At 38.8% G+C, this 26,143-nt stretch overlaps 1 protein-coding gene across 5 annotated transcripts in view; it reads left to right on the forward strand.

Moving 5' to 3' along the window:
• The window catches only part of dac (dachshund), a 160,239-nt gene that overhangs the window by 120,690 nt on the left and 13,406 nt on the right, over window positions 1–26,143 (forward strand). For all 5 annotated transcript variants that reach the window (XM_011302142.1, XM_011302141.1, XM_011302144.1 and 2 more), the window contains one exon: window positions 2,062–2,145. In XM_011302142.1, coding sequence (XP_011300444.1) covers window positions 2,062–2,145 — 84 coding nt within the window. The remainder of the gene's footprint in view (window positions 1–2,061; window positions 2,146–26,143) is intronic.

Here is a 26,143-nt window from a genome sequence, read left to right on the forward strand (position 1 = left end):
GGTGGTGCTCACCATTCCACCGTTTCCTTATTCTTATAATGTTCGGGAGCAGCTTGACATCATTCTTATTTCAATTATAACGAGGAGGTAGAGTTCTCGGTAATTGTTTCGCATCATAAAACCCCAGATGTTCAATGGTACCGGGGTATTATCAATACATCACACTAACATCCAACGGATCCAACATCCCAGAGGAAAAACCAATGCATTTATCAATTTATTAAGTACCCCTTGAATCATCTCCAACGAACATCAAACGTTATAAATTTTAATTGTCAATTTCTCGTACCTTGGAATATCCACAGATATTCTATTTCATGATGAAACTATTGGGGTCAAGTTAATTTGGCAACGAGAAGTCCAACCTCGAGATACACTAGACGTTACTGCTGAGAATATCGTACAGCTCGCTGGATCCATGATTAAATCCAACGATGGGCAGGGCCAGTGCTCGCATAGTTACCTCTAATAGAATTATATTAAGACATTGAGGATTCTGGCCCTTTCTCAGGAGGCAACTGTGCCCACCCTACCACCCCCTTCCGTGATTCCAATTCCCGTAACTCTCGCTGATTTCACCCTCCCCCACTTTCTCCTTATTCCTTCGAAGGCCCTGAGGAGGCTCTACTTCACCCCCTATCTACCTCCCTCCACACAACTCGGTTTCCACCCTCTCCACCCCCATGGGAGCCACCGTGCTAAATTAGCCATTTCGAATCTCAGCAAGTTTGGGGTCGAAGGAAATGGCTGCAGAGGTAAATTCGAGTAATAGATCAATTTTAGAGGAGAAAAGTTTCAGGCTCTGGTGGACGTTGTGGAATTGAGAAAATATTTACCAACTCCACTTGATTGCTTGTCGAATTTATTTTATGAGGAATTATGAAAATTTATAAATGTCAGGAAAAATATGTAATATATTATGTGATATAGAAACAAATTCAGAAATATTTTTTAAAATATCGAATTCTTGAATTCTGAAATTTCGTGATTTCATAATTTTCATACCAATCAAAATTTTCGTTCTGAATATTTGAGAAACAATAAAATTTTCAATTTAATAACGACACGATTAAAAAAAAATTAAATAGATCGTGAGGATAATTAAAATTTCCTGCATTTACCCTTAAAAATTAAGACTTTTAAAATATCCACTGCAGACGCAAAAAAAATATAAAGTATTAAAATATCCTATCCAACTTGAAATCACACACACTCCATTCCCAATCCGGGAAAACTCCCCTGATATACCCCCGAATGATAAAAAATTCAACCTAATTGTTATCTCCTCCAGCAAAGTTCTGTCCCCTTTAAGACATCTCGGCAAAGTTTAATATTCAAATGAAGACCATTCCATCCCAGGAAAATTAGGTAATTCCGGTTTTTATTGCGCCTTTTTATTCGAACAAAGGGTCGCTCTTTAATAGCTAATAATGGTACTCGGTTTTTCTCGGTGAAAATTTTCCTCTTCACCCCCGGGAAAATCACTTTTCACCGGCGTAACCCGATAGAGCATTTCCGGAGTCTAAATCAAGCGGGCTAATTCGGTTTAAACTCAAGGGGATGAAAAAAAAGAGGAGCACACTCAGGGACACCGGGTGAAAAAAGCTGTGAGGAGGGTCTGGAGTCTCTTTCTCCTCTCTTCTCCCCACAGTTATACTCTTACCCCCCGTGCACGTCCAACGATCCTCGAATTACGTTCCGAGGGTAATGAGCCGAGTACGTTGGTAACGCACGACGTTTTCGCAGCCTATAACGTCAATTCTCCCTTTTTCTCTCTTTTAGTCACTTATCGGTTCGGCGATCATGAGAATTCCTCAGTAACTCCAGAACGGAGGACTGTAAACTGAGAAAAATAATCCAATATAACTTTTCCACCCACAAAAAAATCTCCCTCGTCAAACAATAATAATAATACTACCGTAATCAATTATTATTAAATAAGAATAATAAGTCTATTGAATTTATATTATATAATGATTGATTTAATGATATCATGATGTTGACAAAAAAATTGAAATCTCAAAAAATCTGAGAAAATAATGTAACTTTTTATGTTGACAGCTGAACTGAAGATGGACGTCCTCCGAGAACGAGAAGTAAAGGACAGCCTGGAGCGACAGCTACAGGACGAGCAAAAGACAAGAGGTAAGTCCTGAAACTCCAGTAGTTGTAATATCTCTAGTCATATATGATTTCCAAAGTATCGATCCGTCCTAAACTCCGGTTATAGTCTAAAATCGGAGATGAAGTTGCTGGGGATGGTTGGTACTTCGATTTGCAACGTAATAATCGTCTGCAGTACAGAGAAGAGGGGAGGGATATCGAATGTCTCGAACGGGTTTCGTACTCGAGGGGTTAACTCGGTAATAAATCAAGAAGCCGTAGAGACACTATGAGCTATAAAGTCTCAGTGGTCTCTCCCCCGTCACAATCTTCCGAATGTACCTCTTGTCTTCCAAAGGCTCTCCATCGCATCCTATTATTCCCGTCTACCAGAACGCCTTTTCCGTCTCTTTTCCTCATCTTCATGTTGGTGCAACGTCAACATCCCGGGGTATGGTGGACCTTTTGCAATGGAGTGATGGAAGGAAGGAGATGAGCGAGCCAAAGGCCGTGATCGCTCAACCAAGTTTGTATCGGATGTCAGTTGGTAATAGAATAGTTGCCTCTTGTTTATGGGATGGTTTCCCTTTGACCGCCAAGATTATCTGTCCCTCCTTGGACCCTTGCTGTATGTGGCGTCTTATTGGCGGCGTCGGTCCCATCTTCCATTTTTACCCCGTCAAATACCCACAGGGATCATTCATTAGTCATTCTGCAAAATTCAATATATCTCTCGCTAATTGAGAGTAAAAATATATTTCGAGAATTGATATGCAATAATTCGTAGGGCTTGATTGATTTTTCGATTAATAAAAACATTGAAATATAAATAATGATGATAATGATGATATACGATAATTGAAATTTTTGTTTTATCCTTAGAGATTACAAATGTAAAATATTTTGTTCATTGATATTTAAGGGTGTTATTCATTCCTTAAATCTGAGAATCACTCGATATTTTCTCGTTTTTCATTATCAACCCTTATTCAGGAGTTTAAAAAAAACTCTGAAGTCACTGTGAAGCCATCAAAACTTATTTTTTCAACCCCCAGTGCTCTCGGCTCATCGACTCAAATGGATTCATCAAGCCAATCTCTCTTTGTACCGTTCAATTCCTGTGACATTGGGATGTACAAAAATTCACCCCCAGTGGAAAATCTCCCCCGTGCTTTTTTTGCTATCGGAAAACACTTGCGCTTGAAAAATGAATGCCCCTGGAGGGATGTGTAAAAATGAAGCATTGAAAAAAAAAAAAAGTGGAGAATGAAAAAAAGCCTCGAGTCATCGATCTCGAGATCCGTCGATCCGTTTGTCAACTGGTGCGCGGGTTTGTGTAACGAGGGTCAGAGGATTGGGGGGTGGGTTGTACTGCGGACGTTACACTTTGCGCAGCCCAGACCAAACCCAACCCCTTTTTCCCACCCCCTCGATGCAACCGAGTTATCCGACACGTATTGTCATCGGTGATATTTTATTTACGACGTTATATTGCGCTCACGCTGAATCCGTAATGCCTCCGCTGCTCGCTCTTTGCCATTGGAGGGATACATTTTCATGTCGACACGGTGAAAATCATCGGGAATTCTTTTGCCCCAGATATTTTTTTGTTCACATAAACAATTTTCGGGAATGCTGCCTTCATTCTGGAGAATGTGAATTTGAAATTAAAACCTTTCTGGGGTTCCAAGTAATGAATTGAAATAAAATTTCTGAAAATATCGAGATAGAAGGAAAAAAATCCAATTGCAACTATTACATTAAATAAATAAAACCCTCGAACAATCCAAAAATTCACCCCCTCACTTCAGAACTGAACTGCAAAAATAATATTCTCCTTTATCGAGCCGAAAACGTAATCAGCGAAACATAAACCTCTTCAATCACCCAATCCCCCTGGGAAATAGTGACAAGTAGCTTCACTCCTAATTTACCCATAACGAATTAAAAAGATCCAAAGAGAAAAAAAAATTGGGGTGAAATCTAATAAAGTAAAACTAAAACCCATGAGTGATGCACTCTCGTGTTACCTCGGTAAAAATGAACAGGAGGTATCACTGGTGCCTATCAGTCACCGTGCGACAAAAGCAAATAGACATTGCTTGATACGAAAAAAAAAAAAAAGGTGAACCCGATACAGAGCGACTATTTCTCGTGAAAAATCCAGTGATATCACACCACCGAGGGAATATGTGGGAATCGAATGTACTTTCAGGACTCTTGGTTCCGGAGGCACGGTTCTTTTTCACAGATAGCTGTCATATTCATGTATTGACACTCCACCCACCCTCTACCACCCCCTGGCCACCCCCTTGACTAATGGACTGAGCTGTTGTCCCAGTCTAGTGTTACAACTGGGGCTTGGCTCATTCTTCGAGTCCCTCTCCTCGCTCTAATGTATATATTTCATTTCTTTATGTAGTGAGAAAATATGGCTTTCCCATATATTCCGGGTAATGTGGGGTAATATTGGCTCTTCGCAAATAATTAATTTTCAAAAAGAATCGGGGGTGGCGAGAATGTGTCGACATTTTTTGGAGACATTCAAATTTTTTGTAATAATTCACTAACAAATCATCATTTTTAAATAAAATATTACATAATTAAATAATTAGAATAACCTAATAAAATATATTATGTTTATTAAAAAAGATCCATTTACAATAAATAAAAATCTTTTTTAGATAAAAAAATGTTTTGAATTTTTAATTTTCGGCTATTGTAATGGATTCATTGTGGTATTACAGCGCGTAATTTATTCTTGGAATAGTGAATTAATCTGCCCACTGCACATGTTTGTATGGCCCTATAATCAATAGGTCCTCTCCAATAATCTTAACTTATCTACTTACTCCCCCTAGCGGAGCTAATTGGCATCGATCTATTGACGATAACAATCAGAAAGGCCAAGCCAATTCGACTGCACTTAGTATCCAATCAGTTCGAACGCTCATCAAACTAGATAGTCGTTAAAGTCAAAAGGGAAACCGAGCATTAACTCATATTATCGGATTGCCTGACATTTTGTTAAAGGTTCCGGTACCCCACCCCCCACCCCCTCGATGTAGGAAGACTTGATTGTCTCGGGGGGTCATGTCATCTTTTTTTTTAGCATTAAAAATATTTAGCATTAAAAATATTCGCCTTAATTCTCTGGATTTGAATTTCTATCGCATTGAATCTCCTCTGAAATTCTCCACAATCTTGTTATTAAAAAATGAAATTATTATTTAACAGAAAGGTGAAATTACGACTTGAGAAGTTTTTTTACTACTTTCCATAATTTTTTACCGCGTGATATTAATTCTGCAGCAATGAATACTGGGATGTTTTATAAATTTCCGTTTGGAACGATCTAATGACAAATATTTCCATAAACATTCAATTTCTGTCTCCAAGATGAAGCAGACGTGAAAAATGGAATATTGATGTACATAAAGCAAACCGCGGAAGCTACTGTGCGCGACAGATGGTGTATATGATGTGGTTTCTGAGGACAGAGTCTTGTCGACAGTTTCCCAAGAACCTTTTGCCATTGTAATTACGAGGAGAGCCATATTTGTCATTCAAGATACGTGAATTTTCTTTGAAACTGCTGTTTACACGTCAATTTGTTTAACTACAAAAATCCACAATTCACCATGAAAAATTCATTTACAAAATAATCCAAAATAATTAAATACAATCAACAAAAATTGTATAATTTCCACTCAGATGTTCCGGTAAAAAATTTCGAACTGCCAAGTGCCCGGACTTTCACATTTTCTTTCGGTAATTTGAAAATGAAATTATTCTTCCGGTCGAGAATTTTTGGAATGGCTAATGAATTTTGCGTCGATGATTTGACGAATAAAATGCAATTCCCGATATGTTGGTACGATTTAAAAGCGATGGGACAGTACGTGCTAACAAGAGGGGTGAAAAGAGACTCGTGGAATCGTGCGGGTAAATTCCCCAGGGTCCCAATTACACCGACACCCGATCCTGGCATTACTCGGCTAATTCGAGGGGTGAATCCGTGGATAAATCTCAGTCCAGTTGATTGTGCAGTTTTGGATGTATGCCATTTGGCGAAAGCCCTCAAAACCCCAATTATTCAAACTTGACAATTGTGAAACTTCATTGTCTATCATTTCTCCTCTTCCACTCATCAATAAAAATTCATCTCAACTGTCATAATATCAGTAATTATAAATATCGCAATTGCTCTCAATTGAATTTATTATCAAATCGAATTATTAATAGAATTGATTCAATCAGGACTTGAATCAGGACTTGAATCAGGACTTGAATCAGGACTTGAATCACGACTTGAATTTTCATGATAAATTCTCTACTCGTCTGTTTTATCTACTGGCAATTTAATAATAAAAATATAAAAATTTTAAAAATAAATATCCATCCAATCAATAAAATAATTCTAGACCTCGTTTCTTTCACCTCAAAGTCACCTTTCTCCTTAATTTCCAATGAGTCGGAATACGACATGAAACGCTAAACTGCCACAAAGGCACCCCTTCTGGGTATAATCCCTCCATTCTCCAAAATTCACCAGCTAAAAAGGATGAAAATGCTGGTTGGAATGAGGGGTGAAAAGGTGGTGGAGATCGATGGCTTCCTAATGTTTGTCCACTACCATACGTTCTTGTTCTCTTCTACCTCGAACACTTGAGCACTCAGGGATAAACTCGAAAGATTCAGTGAATCAGAACGCCAAGGTACAGAGAGTGTCACAGACATTTTACATAACCAGAGCGTTTGCGTTAACCCGAGACTCACAAAGGGATTCCTTGGACAGTTAACACGACTGATGGGGTAGAAAGTCTCTCTTTTCATCCCTCATTTTTTTTCAAAGTACCAATTGACCAATCGAATTGAGGGGGAAATGAGTTTTTTTCTTCCACCAGTTCATCGGCTTCTTCATATTTTCAAATATATTCTGCGTTTATAAATCCAGAAAAAATAAACTATTTTTATTTCATTACATTTATCAGTGGAAAGTCTTTTTCATTGATGAGTATAGCCCAATATTTTTATCATTGAGTCCTTTCGTTTCCAAGTCTCGCCATTTTGTTTAGTGGTCAAAAGGAAATGGCGGAATTCAGGCAACTTCAGGCAACTTCAGGCAACTTCAGGCAGCTTCAGGCTTGTTCCCACATTTTTATCGAAATGTATAATTGGCGTGGGGTAATTGAAAGGAATGTGGAAAAATTGAATTGTGGAATTGATTGAATTTGTGTAAATGAGTTTGATGGACCGATGGTATTTAGTTCTCACTTGGAAAGCCTGTTACACTCGGGCATCGTTTCTTCTCCTTTTATCCCACTTTGGAGCCCTTGGAGGTAGAACGCGGTCACTTTGTGAACTAAGCTGGCTTTGGCTCGATGTTTAATTAAGTCCCGCCTCGAAACTACCACTACTAACGGGCACAACTGGCTTTTGCTCAACGTTTGCGTATCGTACATGAACGCTTTTGTAGTACTGAGAGCCATCGACTATCGGAGTCGACGGGGATATCCGTACATGGTTACGTTTACATCCCTTTGTTGTCACGGATTTTAGCGGCGAAAATTACCAGAAAAATTGACTAAATTACAGCAATCATAAAACATGTTGCAAATTAAATCCAAGAAAAAATCATGAAATTCCAGGTTTCACTGAAAAAATGAAAATGTCTTCCTGACGGCGCCACCCTCTGCCCAATGAGTAACATCGAATAAAAATCTCGCGGTCCTTTTAACGAACCAATAAGAAACCTTACCGTAACCTTCACTATTTCCAGCTTTTCGATATAATCGATTCAGTGAATTTAATACCAATAAAATATCCGATTTATTACCAAAGAAATTTCCCTCGCAGAAATAAATAATTTTACCAAGTATTTTAATCTCTCAGTGCACCACCCCGCGATTCATCCCCCACCTCAAAATAACCAAGATGAAAAAGCTTAAAATAATCATTGTACATCCGATCAGCAGTCGACTCTTGACTACGTATGGAAAAACCTTCGCCACGCGTGTTAATTCGTTGGCGCATACACAGTGGAGTGGCTTGCGTAATATAATTGTTAATGCGCTGATGCGCCCCCGGGCGAGGCCGTTTATGTATTGTATACACCCGTCGTGCGATCACGTCTGCGTTTATATATACAGCTGGTAACGCGCGCTTTTCTAACCACCCAACCACCCTCCAATCTCCCCCCACCCACTTCCTCCCCCCGCTTCTCGCGTTTACCACCCCCTTCTCCAACCCCCGGCCACATTATAATAAAGCCAACCCCCTTCACTTCATAATTTCTCTCTTCTCATTTTTTTTTTCCATTATTTTTTTTTTCTTGTGTATTATACGTAAAAATAGACGCACCATGGCAATACAGTACATTGAACACGCCTAGCGCGTTATATCGTTTCTTTTCTCGGGCACTAGTACGTATATAATCGTTATGGTCTGCTCGTCCGAGATAAAAAAATGCGTCTAGAGTGCATTCTAGAGTACCCCCTCCATTTCTTTATATCATTTTTTTTTCCGCTTTTTTTATTGGCTCTTACGGGGGGTGTGATTTTCTAGGCGCTGATTGCGGGGGTGAAAACGTCTTCTGGGTAAATAATGGTTATGAATTTGGTGCCCACCGGGTGAATTACTCGTTTAGGCGAATTGTCTGTACACCTATGGGACGGCTCGGGTCTGTCATAATTTTCGGGGAATCCCCGTCGGTTTCTGGGGTTGTAAGAGTTCTATTTGAATTTTGCCGCGGGCAGCGGTCGTCGGGGAGGGAATGAAGTTTATGTGGGGGAAAGCCGAATTTTGTCAGGAAATTTCGGGAAACGCGGTTTTTCATTTTCGGAATAATATTGATTGACGCGGGAAATTCAAATAATTTCCACTGACTACACATATTTTTTTAATTGATATGAACGAAGGAAAAAAAATTGATCATAGGATATTTAAAATGATTTCATATTTTTTAAATTCGTAGATTTTCGAGATATATCGATTGACGCGGGAAATTCAAAAAGTTTCAACTCACTACATATAAATGAAAAAAAAATTGATGATTGGAGTTAAAAAATGCATTCAATGCGTATGTTGAGGATAAACATTGGTGCAGTGTGTCGGCATGTGTTCGTGCGCCTCTCGAAGACTCAAATATTTGGAATGTCTGCAATGCCAATGGCGTCCTCGAGCAGCGCCCAATGCCACGGTTGGGATGCTAGGAAGGTATCTCCTCTCTTTACTCTTGTGTACCACGACTAATCGTATTTCATAATAATGCGCATACACACGCTACGCTACGGTAATAAACAAAAGCTAGTAAGAAATACCGCACAACACACAACAACATACATGTGGATGGTGTTGCCATTGTATTCGCCGTTTAAACACTGATACCGAAAACATTCAGCATGTGTACAACGTGTACCAAGATTTAGACTCGAATTTTAGTCCATGGAATTTTGATGAAATTTCGGGCATTGCTGTGTTCCAGCATTATACCAGCTTTTGTTTTAAACATTGAATTTAATCAGGAATTCGCGGCAAATTCATCTGCCGAGGGTACAGAATTTATTACGTTTCAATATTCAATATCTTCTGAAAAATCAATACGAAATCAATTTCGCCATTGAAAAATCACCGATGATCGATTTTTAATTCAATTATTCCATACCAATTGTGGAAAATTCGGAAAATATCTTTCGAGAATTAATTCTGAAATAATGACTGCTTTATTCTTTGCTCTATTATGCAAAATGGCAGACGTGAATCAAATAGTTATTTTTTGAGTGACGAAAGTGGTGGAAATATCGTGAAATATAATTCAGTGGATTCGGGGGGATATATAAAGGGTATAGGATTGCAAAGAGGCTCTCAATGCTCGTCCTCGTAAAGTAACATCCCCTTAAAGTACCCACAGTCGGTCTGGCCATGCAAGCCATATCCACTGTCCCGTTGCCTTTCTATTATGCATGCCTCCCTTATTGGCAGTAAACGGGCTTACCCTTCGTTTCCCCACCCCCACCACCTCCTTACACCCCCCAGCATTATTCGTACCCTTCCTCATTCATATTTCCAATTATTATCATTGTTCATAAACTATAAAAAACACCATTATTATTTACTAAAAAATTATATTCAACGTCACTACCGAAAAATGATCCCTCACTGACCGAAAAATCGAAAATTCCAATGTTTTAAGTAACCCCTGGGGAAAAGGGGGTGGACGGCCCGGGATTCGCATAAAATTCCAAAAATATGGAAAATATGGAATATTGAGGATGAAAATAGTAATAACCGAGACAATGAGCGACATTATAGAGAGGAAGATATAAATCTGAATTATGACCTCCCAGGGGTCATGTCTATAATTATCCATCTCTTAATATTTAATGCTTTCCTGGAATTTGCCAGGCGTTAGCCGCTGCCTCGAAACCCTCGGCATTAGAATATTTTTCCCGAAGAGAGAATCTGTTTCGTCGGTTTGCGCTCCTCCGCAAAGGCCTGTTATTATCGTGGCTCGTAAAAAAACGGGGGATTTTTTTTTTCTTTCATCATTGTTATTTTCGTGGTTGAATTATCTGGACTGGGTAATACAGTGATTGTCCAGCCGCAAAGGGGGGGTAATACGTGATTACCAATTATCATTGAATTTTTGATGGATCGACATGTCTTGGTTGAATTTGAATTTTTATTTTTGTTGGGGGAAAATTCGGGATTACTTCATCTGTATGTCGATGATTTAATGATGCCCCCAGGGGGTTGAGGGGGGTATAAACTTTCACAATGGATACGCATCCAGATCCTTCTCTTGATCCTGGCAATTATGGTATTCAAGCGATTTGAAACTGTGAGGGAAGTGAGACGAAAAGGGGATGATGAGCTTAAGACGCTTGTAAGCACTAAGACGTCAGTGGTTTCTCGCGAGACGAACTAGGGGTCCTTCCGTAATTACGTCGACCACAACGTTCCACCTGACCCCCCAGTCCCTCCCACCCTTCACCAACATCTCCTGGAATTCGAAATTATCATTATTTTAATCGCTATTGGAAAATTACATTCGAAATTTCAAGATATATAACAGGAAATTAAAATTACAATTTTTAAATTTCATGTTATAATTTCCTCGAAATTTCCAAGATAAATTCGTAATTTACTGATTTAAGAGTTTTAAATCATTTGGACGGAAATGTCGAAAAATTTATATTTGTGTTTACAGCAAATTATTTATTTATTCAATTCAAAGGAAATTATTCAGTTTAATGAGTTCTTCGAATTTCAATAATAATTTTTTTAAGTGGAAAAGTGTAATTCGCGTAATGAAAAAATATGATCTTGTTTATTAGTATAATTATTATTGTCTTCGGGAAGGATCGGAGCTTGTGAATTAGTGATAGGTCGTGTAGACCGAGTAATGTAGAGGTACGTCAGTTGTAAACTGTAATTGCATTAATTGCGGTGATATTTTGGAGACCAGGTGGCTTGGCACTCGCGGTTGCCTCGTTAATAGCCGCCATTATCGTTTTCCTACTCCCGAGTCGAATAGAAATACATTGTTATAATCGATGGAAATGTCTTCCTAGGTGTTATCCCCAGTCCCGATACAATTATTCATTTTTTTTAAATTTATAGCGAACCTTACGTCAAAATTATTGCAAAAACGCCAAAACTGCTCAATTAGCAATCCCAATTTATTTATTACCATTTACGAATCATAAAACTCTTTTTTACCAATGAATTATTAATTTTTAGGAAAACTACAGTACAAAATTCTTTACAAGAATTATAAAAAATGTAGAAATGTGTAACCAATTTTCTCTAATAAAAAATCCTTAATGTTCGCTAAATTAAAATAATAAATGACAAGTTAATGAATCGGAAAATTCTCTGAAACCATGAAATGTTTTTCAGTATTCCTATATAAAAATTAACGACACGTCGGGGTAAATTTCACAACAAATGTTGGCTCCGTGAATAACCTAGTTACCAGAAGCCAAAATAATGTAAATTTAAATCAGCGAAATGATCGCGGTCGGTATCGAAAATTATTGAAATGACTGTAGTCGATTTTGATGAAACTTGAATGCGTATAAATGGACCTATTGGAACGCATGGTAGGGAATATCAAGCTGTTATTGTATGATGCCATCATCGTCATCCAGGGTCTCCATTGATGGCGAGTTTATTAGATCGACGATCGAAACAATCATTCCGATGATTACAACCGAAAACATAATCGTTAGCTGTACTGTCCCATAGAATGACTACGGCCCATTGTCCATCGGCAAATTGCTGGTGATGTCGCTGGGGGGAGGTCGGGTTAACCGTTAAAATGACTCAAATCATTTGGATTAAACAGCAAAATTACTCGAGGGAAATAATTCCCAGCAAAACGCTCGTTCAAAAAACCTTAATTGCACCACCGACTGATTTCGTTCGAATTCTTCAGTTTACATCTCCGAAAAAAATTATTCAAATTTCTATTTTCTACTTTACTGTTCTAGAATAAAAATCAATTATTCCAGTATTAAAAAAAAGTCTGTACACAAAATATGTGTATAAATTCGGTCCATGTATTCCGGTCAAAAATCCGACGCGCAATAATTAATTAATTTTCATTTATATAATTCACACAATTAATTATGAAAAATAATTTTTTTTCTTACAATGTCCCCGATGTCGGTCCTAATGATAAAAAAAAATCTAATCATGATCCTCTATTTTCCCCTCACCTGATCACATAACCATCGATAGTACTCGATCCATGAAGCCAACACCCCCTGTCACCCTCCGGGCGTATTTTCAAAGGGCCTGGAGTATGCGTCGTTCCATCTCGAGGAATGTTGGCAATCGATTATCACGCTTCTGCATATCGATACCCAGGATAAGCCCCGCTATCGAAGTGTTTATAGACACGCACACGCGTGTTTAATATATAAACCAAAACTCATACACGTGTGTATATCGGTGCTCGTTCTCTTGGACGAGCGCTTCCCATAGTTGACCATAGGCCACCACTGGCCAAGGTAAACTAAAATCCCTTTGGTGATTGCAACGAGTGGGAGTGAGAGAGTACGAGTACCGAGAGAAATGTTCAACTAATGACACCCTATAATGCTCGTGGACCGAATATCATCGAGTAGCCGATATTGCCACATCGGCTAGCCTCTCGCGAGATTAATGTTTCATCGTCGTTCAACGCCTTCCATTACAACTGGGCCCCAAAATACTGGACGATAGACAGAGACCGGTGACACTCAGAAGGGGTTAGTTAATGCGATTATACTAGATCAACGATATTCGTGGCATGTCCATGATCATCATTGCAACGTTACCGAAATTATGACGGTGATCGGCTGCTGATGGTAATGATACCGGTTTCAACCTGCACTTATTAAAAATCATATCGGGTAATGAGTCATTTTAATAATCCTAGTTTTGTTTTCCGTATCGGTAATTGCACGGGGAAATATTTACTTCAATCAAATATATTCGGAATTTTATTTCAATGTTTTATTGGTGATCGCGGTTTATTCGATTTTTAATGCGGAATCGATACGAGAGGAATTTTTTCGTGGTTCTCTGAGGATTTGGAAAACAGCGCATGTCGAATTGTTTGACTACTCTAAAATGTGAAAGAAGTTATTCAAGGAGAGACTAGAGTAAAAATTTTGATAGGAAATCTTTCTGTCTTGAAAATTATTTTGAATAATTATTTTTCATCCAAGTATATTTTTCCGTCATTTTCAGATTCAGATGTAGAGCAGATATAGAGAATTTATGAGACAATGAAAAATATTGAATGCACATATTGGAGGTACACGTTCAGAATAATTATCAAATCTATTTTAATTCCGCCATTTTTGGTGATACGTAATTTAAATTGAAAATTTCTCGACATAACGACATGAATAAGTCTGGAAACCGACAGATCATCATCCAAGTGCACACAAAGTCGCCAAAACGCAATGCGGCAGTTGCGTTGGGCTCGAGATAATTAGGTTTGAGTGCACTCTGGCCGCCGCAGTCGGTAACTCAGTTATCAGTGGACAGGAGTGCGCGTACAATGGCTATCAGAACGGCATCAAACATAACGCATCAATTAACGTGAACAATAACCAAGCCGTGAGAGAGCGCGAATGGGCAAAAGAGAATAGGGAGGATGAGGAAAGACAGGGAGGGAGAGGGTTGAGCTGTTTGGGGTGTTGGGGATCTCATGTGGCTCATTTCTCTTCGATTCATCCGATTCGATCAGCCTCAACGGACGTACACCTCCATCCATTAATTCAAAATCCACGTGTGTACACTTATTCCAAATTTCCGATTTTGCTAAAATTTATTTACCGGAATTTATCAATATTTTCAATATTTCCGAGTTCCATGTGCACCTAAAAATAAAAAATTCCCAATTTATTGGTATTATTAGTATTACTATTAATTATTATCAATTATTATTAATTATTATTCATTATTATTAACTCACGGTTTTTAACAATGAAAATTAATACTGTTATTAGTATAATTATGATTTGAGAATATTGAGATTTTATTTAATTTTAGAATTCGATAAAATTAATGAATGATGTTTAATTTAAGAGGCATACCTGATTGGGTTTTGACGTGATATGTTAGTGTTTTGGTGAACAATTGGAAATGGATGGGTTATACTGCAGTTGTTGTCGCTTTGAGAGCTGTCTGCGCAGGCCAAACCGCATCGTAAAGTCAAGTACTTTATGAAACTTTGCGGCCGCCCAAACGGAAGCTCTCGCCACGATAAATCGTGAAATTCAATTCTCGCGGCTACTGCTACACGCGCGGTCCGATCACTTTGAAATTCCTTTTTGCAAAACTCCATGAGGATCTTCGGCGTGAAGGTCACGACTGTATCCTCCCACCCTCCCACTTAAACGACGAGTGGAGGATGAAGGGAAGCCATGAACAAACGCTCATAAATTGTCTGGAATTTGAAATAATTCCTTTTATGATGTCTTTTTATCTTCGGTTTTTCTATAAATTTCCGAGGAATTGATTTGCCGATGAACTTTTTGAACTCTCGTCTTTTCAATTTCACCGGCTTTTTTGGCTTTGTCGACATCGGAAAATGACGTTTAACTGGTTGTAAAAAAATTCATGTGGAGATTGGGTTGGGATCGTAAAAATCGCACAATGAGTTTGTGTCCAAACAACATCGAGGAATTGGGGGATGCGGAAACCGGGGATTTCATTATCAACATTTCTCGTCAGTCGATAGAACTCCGGTATACTGACTTTAATTTTTCATATTTGCAATCAATTTTTATTAATAATTCCGTGTTTTCATTGATTCAGAACTACAGGTTTAGTGGAATTTTTCTCAAAACGCTAGAACTTGAAGAAATTTCCCACAAATTTTATTAAAAAAATCAATGAAAATTAAAAATGTCGATTCAGTCATTCCAATAAAAAAATAATTAAAAATCGGGATAAGGTAATAATATCACATTGTTGCAATTATAATAATTACCGTAAAAATTTCTTCATGCTCCTCAATTGTCACTCTTTAATTTATTCCCCAAATATTTCTGAGATCATCCTTGATCCGTTGTCATGGATATTTAAGTAAATCCCGAGTGTTCGGGGGTGCGGTGAGGATCCCCCGCGCCCCAACCACCACCTCCTGGTGGTCCGTTTCTCTCCCAAGAGATATGCCCCAGCGTGTCCGTTTACTCCATTATCGAAGCGTTGCCAGAGATGTGGGGGCAGACCTAGAGGACACACACACCGGAATGATCTTTGGACGAGAGGTGATGCCCATGGGGTAACGCAAAGCCCCGTAATTAAACTCAGGTCAGCGTCTTAGATGCAAAACGTACCTCCGGTAAGCGGAGAACTTGCGGGAAAACTCGGGTACACGGAGGGCTTTGGAGATGGTGCAGAAGAGGGGGTGAATTCTCGGGAGGAAGGGGGAACGTGGTTTCCCCCCTAGCCACTCAGTTACTATTTTTTTCCCTTCCTCCCTCCATCCACCAGGAAGTGGGCATCTGACCTCGGGGCTCCACCGAGAGTTTCAAATTCCCTGGAAGCAAATTCCACGATGGAAATTGTCGAACGCCATTCACCAGCTTCTGAAACATATACCGACACGTATTTATTACTCGCAAAGTGATTGTACATTCGATTTCGCTAGATAAATTGGATAAACGGGGGAAATAATACGTGATACATAAGCCATTAGGATTATTGGAGGTAGTCCACTGGGAAAAAACACACCCCGTGTCTATCATGCCATGTGTACGACTCAATCCCATGAACAATCTTCCGGTGGAGTAAAAAAAAAACCTGGGCGTTCACCTCGGGGCTTGCCCCCTTATGCCACCAGTAGATACATCTCCATTAGTCTGACCCTTTTCTACGGTTCTTTATGATTTTTAGGAGATATTTCTGGCGGGTTTCTCTGCCACCTGGCGAACTCCCTCTGTCGAATTTCCCGATCGATTCATCGAACAGTAATCGAATCCCATTTAATTAATTAATATAACCATCTCGCACGTGTTTACTGTTTTTTTTTACTTCGCGGATTTTTTAATTCATTAATCTAAATTGTTTTTTTCGTGACATACTCTGCCGAATGGTAAAAGTAGATTTTTCATAATTTTTGGGAATAGATGAATTGAAAAACGAAGTATTTTCTTCATTTTTGGATTATTTGAACCGAAAATTAATGGGATATTTAATTCGCTGATGGAAAAATAATTTTTCTCATTAATTTTTTCCCGAGATTGCGCTGAGTAGTAGAAAGGTTGTTGTCGGCCAAAGCCACGATAATTGTCAGCAAATATTAATTCATTGTTGAAGGGGTTGAAGACAGGGTGGAGACATTTGTGAAAGCCATTGGGTGGAAAAAGTAGGGGCTGATGTCGGGGTTAAAGTGCCTTCCAAGAGCAAATACATAATGCCTGGATGATTTTACGCCGATCAGACAAGTAGATGGGTTATAAGAGGGTGGTAAAGCGACAAGAGCTACAGGGCGTGATTGAAATTTCGTAAACTCTCCTTTGACACAATTACGTGGGTTCGTTTATAGCAAGATATTCCAGTACAGGGTGAATCCATCCCTCTACTGTCTCCGAAAATTCAACGGAAATATGGCGGATGTGTGTGTCCATGGGGTTCAATGGGTTTTAGGTTTACATACAGAAGGCTCTTCCCCAAAATCGCCTTTCTCTCGTTTCACAATTATTGGAGAATTCACTGGGTTAACTGCAGTGGAAATCTATTGTACCAATCGACTACAAAAAAATTCAACGAAAATGATTTTCCTAGCGACAGAAAAAAAAATACACCAATTTTTTCGTTCAACAATTTTCGGGTGTTGTAACCCAAAGATGGGAGTAAAAATTTGCGAAAAAAAAAATTCACGAGTGAAGTCTGAAGACGAAGAAGCCATTGATCGTTTTTGGGAAGCCAAAGTTTCTGGCCAATACGGACTTATTCATCACTGGTCTCGCCATATTTATTCACAAATGATGAGCACGTCCGCTCGATGGCGAATATCTCCCTGATTCCTCCATCCTCGGGGCTTCCCTATAAACCAGACTCCACACCGGCTGTTTCTTTATTGTTGCATCCACCTTGTCAACAACAGTGTTATGCATGTATGGGTGAGCTTTCCGTTGAAGTCAAGGGAGAAGGCAAAACCATTGGGTAAGACGATATCCCTTCGGCTCCTCCACCCAATATGCCGTCTTCCACCTGTCATCATTCCGCAATATCTGATTCATTTTATTCCAGCGTCATCCATATGCCCGCAAATTGTAAAATTTATTACCCCAATATGGATTACAATATTACATCAGGGGAAATTGTGAGAGTATCAGTGAGAACTGCAGAAATATTTTATTTTTCGTTCTCGAAATGTTCACCCGGAGAACATCAAAGGAAAATAACACAACGGAGTTGAGATGGACAAACAGAAGGAAAGAGTCATTTAAAGGGAAAAATGGAGTTGAAAGTACGATGTTTATACAATGTAATGGCTCATTGTGGGTGAATGGACACTTGGCAATTCCCTTTCGTCTCCACGTTTACCCCGCACTTTATCACGCCCCGAGATTGCTGCATTAAAGATACAGCAAAGAGAATTTCCGGAGCCCTTTAACTGTTTCTTTTTGTACCTCGTTCGTATTTTTCTGTGCTTGCGTTCAAATTGAAAACATTTTGCGGTTTATGTATGTGAAAGGAAGGCCTATTACTCCAAGAGTTTCGAGGACTCAATTTTTCGAGAAAAATACCTCAAATTACCATTGAAATTCTTATTGTCTTGAGAAAAAGTAGAGAGAGTGGAGCAATGGCTTCATTGGTCAATAACTTGAACTAAACAGAGGGAAGTATGATTTTTTTTTTTCAATTACAAAGCTCATAAACGGTTTAGCTTGAGAATAAAAGATAAACTGAAGACATTACAATTTGCTTGAATCTCTCACTTAACTTTCTCCCATTGTAACAAAAAACTGCGAGAGTTACTAAATTGTTGAAGAAAATAACGTACAAAATTGGATGTCGGAGAATTTTGGAAAGAATTTCGCGTTTTCAATTAGCTCTAAATTTTCTAAAATCACAAGAACGTATAAGCCATAACGAATGAATGGAAAACGTATGAGGAATTATGAAGAGACCCGGGGAAAGTTGTTCCAGGGGCTGAGATGGAGGGAAAGGTGGACGAATTAAATTCTTAAAGTTCCCTGTATGCCGGAAAGTCGCATTCCGCGGGTCCCTGAGGCCCTAGTCAACCCAGTCTCGAGGGAGGCCAATATTAATTCCCATAAATTTCCTTTCAACGAGTATATGGATACGTTAAATCTCCCTTCCCCATCCACTGCCTCCGAGACGACTGTTTGCTTTTTAATTCAAGAGTATGCAAAGAATGGTGAATTATTTTCCGAGCCGAATCAATTGAGCGGAAATTCTTTTCTCTCTTTGGAATTTCATTTTACTATTTTATTCCATCAATTGAATATCAGAATGACAAACGGTTCGTCTCTACTATCGGACAAATAGAGAATATTTAAAAAATGTTGCAATGCCAGGAAATAATTATTAATGACAATTATAATTATCATTTATAATGACAATTACCATTTTTTTTATCATTAAATCGTTGATTAATTCAAATTTAAACGAATTAATGTGTTAATGACCGCGAGTGATGATCAAATTATTTTTCTTTGAATCGCATGACTCGAACAATTTCTCGAATCAAGTGAATAATTTTTTTTTTTCAATTTATTGAACGTAAAACGACAATTTTGTGTCGCGTTTGCGTCGTAACGTTTATTGGTCGTAACGAAAATGGTCTAGTCTCTTTCTCTGTCGGGTCATAGATAGAAGAAATGCCATGGGGATGATGTGGAGGGGTTGCAAAGAGAGCTGACCAAAATAAAATGAATCTGACCGGAGCCATTCGCTGGTAGACGCTGCGGTGATAATGGTGATGATGCCGAAAAGTTAGATGAAGAGAAAAAAAAATGATGGAAAAAAAAAAGAGAAGGAAAAGAATAATACATCGAGCTTATAGATGGTTATCGTTGTAATCGCGGTCCGAGCCGATAAAATAAAATGGCCTTCTAATGCTGGGTTATTTTTTTAATGGGCCTTTCTGTATACCTCCAGCAATATGAAAGAAAAGGTATGAAATTGGAGTTGGGATATCGATAGTTATTGATCTTATACCGTATTATTTTTTTTCATTTTTCTGGAATCTAGACGACGGGCATAAAATTCCGATTCAGAGGTGATTAAATCATCCCGCAGGAGTTGATTATGATTTATTTAAAAACCCGAGACAACGTCGATCTCAAAATGCAGAAAGAATATATTTTTTTTTTATAGAAATAATCAATTGATGGAATCTGGAAAATTCTGGGGATGATTCCATCAGTTTATTCTTCCCTCTTATGTACTCGAGAAAAAATGTTACAAAAAATTTCGACCATTAACCCACCCCTGGTGCTCCCTGAGGAGTCATGATGTGTCAATGTGTCTATAGTTGCAGTAAACCGGAGTGTGATAAACCAAAAAACCCCCCACGGAGCTACTTTCGTCAGCAACTTGGTTTTTTATGCATAGAGAGGATAAATTCAGGAGATGAAATATTATTGATGCATGTGTGTGTTTATCGCGGGGATCTGCGGGGAGATTGAACCCCTGGTGGAAAAATATTGGGAGAAACATTTCACTTTCTTCTACTTCTTCGGAGAATAAACAGACGCCCATTTATTCCATTAATATAGCATTCAATTAGTTTGGATTTTGTTAATTAAAATCTAGAAATTAATTAACACTTTTATGCAACATTTGGGGCAGATTTTGCTCGGTGCATATGATTTCGCGATTCCCCTCGCGAATCGGTGGTCGTGATTAGTGAAAAATATTGAATTATATGTATTAAACTCATACTCTTCAATTACCACCTTAAAGCAATATGAAAATATTTACTGGCTGTTCGTACCGGGTCATTCGAGACCCCAGATTCTCCTGTTACCCAGGGGTTGTGTGTGTCCGGTTTGAGAGAAATTCTCTCCTGAGGTACCCGAAATGTAATAGCCAGTAATCGGGATTCGGTTTCCGCGATGACACAAAAGATCAGAGTCGCAAAAATATCCAACGGAATTTCTCCCTAGTTATTTCTGTTTTTTTTTTTTTCTCATTTCTCCGATGATTATCGGGAGGAGAGACTGGGGGTTGCTATCTTTACGTCAATTCTTTTTATCAGCTCGGACCGGTGGAGGTAATTTCTTGGTATTGGAAAAAATGCTGGGGGTGGGACGCGTGTTTTATTGGCCGAAAACCAACAGATATCGGGATTATGGTCGGAGAGGGGTTCCAACTTCGAGTTGTTCGTTCAAACGAACACTATTAAATATTTCCTGGAATTTCAAGAAAATTTAATTTCTCATGGTAAACGATTATTACTTTTTCGTTGTTTGTTGCAACTAATTATTTTTTCAATGAGTTACTCATTCAAGTGAATATTTCTTCAAATTTCATGTTTGAATTCAATTTCAATTGAAAAATTTTATCAATTTTTCAATCAAAAATTCAGAGAAGTTATTATAAATTATATTTTCACTCACGATTGTTCTAACAATAATTCTTCGTAACAATTTTCTAAAAATAACGATAAAAATGAAACTAAAAACAAAACTGTCCGTTTAACCCCCGCATCTTCTATTTATATTATTTTTTCCCGAGAAAAAAAAAATAAGGAATATGTAAGTGCTACAGGGTGTGAAAAACTGAAATATCAATTTTGTCTGACAACTTTTCGCCCTTTGGAGTGTCCCTGCATGGGGGATGAGGTCATCCCATCATTCCCCATGTGGTGGCCCATATGGAAATGGAGATGGCTCGTTGGAATCCAGTTTGGACCGAGTGGAAACATCCTCGAGAGGGTCAGGCAACCCCAACCCCCTCATCTCCTTTACACGTCTTGTGGTCTCACCATCCGCACACTTCCGCCATGGAATTGTTACACAAGCCCCTATTCCATCAATAACTCGTCTAAAACCCTGAAAAGCTTTCCCAGTCCGCTTATCCATGCTGATGCATTGTCGCTTTAGCTATTGTTTTTTCGTGTTTTCCCAACGCCATAGGAAAATTGCCTCTCCCATCCAGACGAAATAATTCACTAAAAGAACTAAAAAACTCAACTCCACTCACCGATTACAGAATCAATCCAGAATTGATAATCCAGATGTTATAATTTATATTATTTACTTCAAATTATATAAATTTTCTTCCCCAATCTCTCATTACTAAAGAATTCCACATTTATTTTTTCAACTCGCTGATAACAGATTGTTCATCAGATTAATAAAAATCTGACTAATCACCAATAAATTTTCGACTTTTCAATGGATTGGCAGTTCAGGAAAATTATTACTTGAGAATTTGTGAAGCTGATTGGTCAATGAAGAATTGTCCATAAATGTCCTGCAATTATTTCAGAGTGTAATATAAATTGGAGAGCAGTCGCGCCTTCATGCGAATAAACGAAATTAAATAAATGAGATGAGCGTAATTTTCACATCTCTCGGTTCATAAGAGAATTTTTATCCAATTCGTTCAGTATATAAACTATAATGCGGTATGAATTAGCATTCACACAGGATGCACGCTCTAACTACTATCGACGTTGGGCCTCCAACTATAATCATCCGAGTGGTACGGGTTAAGTGTAATATTATTCAGCAGACAGCTTTGTATGGATATCGAGGTAGGGTTTTAAGGATATATACAACATAGCTGTGCACAGATGCTGTCCGGCGTAGAGACGTACCGAGTCGCACAAAGTGTTTAGACACAGCCCACCAATGGGTTCCCTAAGTGGGAACCCCTCTTTTCTCATCTCTCAAATACCAACCCCCTCCCACCATTTTACAGAACACTGATAGCGCCTCTTCTTACCACGGTTTATGGTCATGACGAAAATTTCAAGTTGTTATGAATTTATCGAGGTTATTCTGTCCTATCTCACACCTTCCACCCCCCAGAGACCAAAACTCGATGCCTATCGAAATATTACCCCTAAAAATCACAACAATAAATATTACAACTAAAAATTACGTGACAGTTTCGTAAAATTACCAACAACCTCAATTGGAAATTACTCGGAAATTACCGAAAAGAGAGGTAATTTTTAATTGAGTGTTTCTCTCCATGCACCGATGTCATTCTTCGAGAAGAAGATGAACTTATCGAGACATAAAGCATATTTTAATTTGTCCATTGACCGCGGAATGATTAAAGTGAATGTCATAACGAAAACGTGTAGCACACGCGGCGTCCATTTAATATGTAAATGGCCTTTGGTACATCTCATCCTTGAAGGATCGAGAGGCCCTTACACCACCCAAAACAATCACAGTCCATCCCGCACCGGAGTGAGACAGTGAGTGTTAGTGAAATCCAATCAGGACGAGAAGGACCGCTTGGAAACTAATATTACACCCATAGAAGGAAAGAGCGTCTTATCCCTCCATGTGTTTAATACAAACCGAAGGAGAGAAGTCCCTCTTCAATTTGCCCCACCATCCACCCTGTATTTCACAAAACAGCAATATGATTTACATTTTGAGGTTATATTGACCATTTCCGGCACCTGCACGCAGCCTTGTTATTCGGAATTGACCGGATTCTTTGCGAAAAAATTAATAAGCCAGCTTTATGGCGAGAGGATCGTATTATTCAATCGATTTTTCGAGGCCCTTCCGTGAAGTCTCACCTTCCTCAGAACTTTACACAAAGTATCAGTTTAAGTTAATATACTCCGAGCATTTAATTCGTTACTGCAAAAATCACGAATCGGTTGTTTCTATGAATTGATTTTTAATTGAGATCGATTGCTTCTAGCTTCTAGCTGTGCTTTAATTAAATTAATTATAAATAATTTAAATGGCTCCTGTTACTCGATTAAAAACTAAAATAGCTTGAGTCATCGACCAATGAAATTGGAAAATCTGTCCGATTGAAGTTTGAAAGATCCTTGAAGATCCAAGTACAGTTAAAAAAATGACAAAAACTGAAATCATCTAACCCTCGTCGATGACTCACAACGATCTTTCATCACACCGATAATGATTCAAGTTTGTAATCAGAGAAATCATCAGGACAGCCAGTGGTCAAACAGCGAAGGAGGAAAAGAATTCTCGTGGTTAGAAAATGGCAGATCGCAGATGGCAGATCAAAGATGGCAGATATCAGAGGTAGAACTGAGAAGGATGCAATGGGGAATGACGAAAATGAAAAAGAGAGGAGACGAAGAAAACTGGTAGGGAGGTGAGGGTGGTCCATTAGATAATGCAGTCAACGGGCGAGAGGTCTCCCATCGGGCACGTCAAAATACATCAGCTACCGCTGTGCACTCGGTCAGAAAGCCTTCGACCGTGCGCTCTTGCAGAGTCTAAACCAACACACACTCATGTGACGAGTTGTTGGGTTGAAACGACTCCCCACGTCGATCAAGCCACCGTCGTCGCTGTCGTCATCGTTCTCCTTCTATATACCTCTTTGCTGGTACCTCCGACCCGCTAGCCGTATGTCTCTGTCAACCCCATATCGAAATTGTCATCTCTACAATCATCGCGGTTCAATGATTGTCATTCGATAATGTTTTTTTATCAATGATATGCTATGACTCGATTGATTGCCAACGAGCAATTCGATTATGACATCGTCCTGTGATCCAATCAAAACGATCCGCCGCTAAGTCAAATCACTTTTCAATGAATTATCGATTACTGATTTTGATCGGTTGTGAATCAGTTTTGTATCGCTTGTTTGGACTCGTGCCTGAGTTGTGGATTCGGATCCACATTTTTTGGTCAGTGTCTGGTCAAATCATTTTGATTGGCATCCGATTTGAGGCGCGTTCTATATTGATATCAAATTACTGATTATAAATTAGCAGGATTGAGGTCGTGAATTTTGGAACTGAATCAGAAGCAACTCCTAACCTGACGATGGAATCCTGATCATAGAATCCTGGAGAGGATTGCACCTAAAATTCATTGACATTTTGATAAAGTTTTCATTTAGTCCAATCCAAAAAATCGGCTGATTTTGAATTTTTTTTAACGTCCGGATTAGCCAAATCAGCTAAGAACCTTGATTTTGGGTCTGGGGTACGTTTTCCAAATATCGCTGTATTTTTTTTGTTACCCATTCTTATTCCTGGAGAGTTCTGTCCTCTTTCCTCGCGTGTTGGTTATCCTTAGTATGCAATGTATGCAGTCGGTTGTTACCCGAAGGAGTGGTTTTGCTGGACAGCCAATGGCGAGTGGCTCGGGCTAATTCTAGGGTGCCGCTGGCCGCGCCATCTTTGCATCATAATGCTACTTCTCCCTCTCACTCAGTCCTCCTTCAACTTGAACAATTTTGTACCCCTCGGTGTACACATATAAAACATCTCTCGCTCCACCTCTTTCCAACATTTGCGCTGTCCTGGGTGAGGAGGGAGGCCACTGTTTTCACTGTTGTATACCAGTCAAGGAAGAGATGAAAGTAAGAAAGAGAAAATAAATGGATATAGAATAAGAACCAGGAGGCCAGACAGATTGCTCGTATTTACGCGAAAAAGAATGAGAGGGAGATGCGGAATTTCAGCCATAGTGGCGAATACCATGGGCAACAGTTTTTTTTTAAAAAAGAATGAGGTTATGTTGGTGGAGGGAGGGGGTTGTCTGCGCCTTGTCTACTGGGAATCAATCACGTGATAGTGACGCTCAACCTCGGAATTTTTAGATTGCATATTATGTTTCAATTGGGTCAAGCGTCATTCATGTTTATTCGTACCTATTGATTACGGTTTATTAAGTGAGGTACCATTTTTTTTATTTCTGTACGAAGATTTTTCACTGTACCTCGTATCGGGATTAACTCTGTCTTCTCTAGCTTGACAACATGAAGGAGCCGTGAAGCTGGCTTATATCGAAACTTATCGAAATATATCGAAATATATCGAAATTGGCTGACCGCCAGTCATGACTTCCGATTGGTCAATGAAATGAGCGGTAATTTCAATTTTTTCATAATCACAAATCCATTTTTTAGTCATTATTTTTTTATATTAATCTAAAATTACGGAATCTTGAACAATTTGAAAAATAGATCGAGTATTGAATATTGAATTTTTAATTTTAATTTAATTTCGATAGGAATTACAAGAGAGAATGGAAAAAAATGATGAGTGATAAGAGCGCGTGCGGTGTAGGATAAGAAATGTTGTTTATTTCAATTGCAAAACAGATAATGACTGATGATTTATGAATGATCGGATGATGTTAGACGTGAAATGTTGCGGGGAATGAGTTCACATGCTCATTCCCTCCATCACCCCAACGTGACTGCATTTACCAGCATCGTAGACAACCCTGGTGTACGCCCACGGCGACGTGGCACCTACGCCAAGAGACCAGAGAGAGAAAACCACTCGGTTTATGCACTTCGCTACTGGCAAGTCTTTCACTCATGTCAGACCGAGCAATCTCAAATGCCAGCTACTGTCGTGCTT

This window comes from Fopius arisanus, unplaced genomic scaffold (genome assembly GCF_000806365.1).
Source record: "Fopius arisanus strain USDA-PBARC FA_bdor unplaced genomic scaffold, ASM80636v1 scaffold00026, whole genome shotgun sequence".
NCBI lineage: Eukaryota > Metazoa > Arthropoda > Insecta > Hymenoptera > Braconidae > Fopius > Fopius arisanus.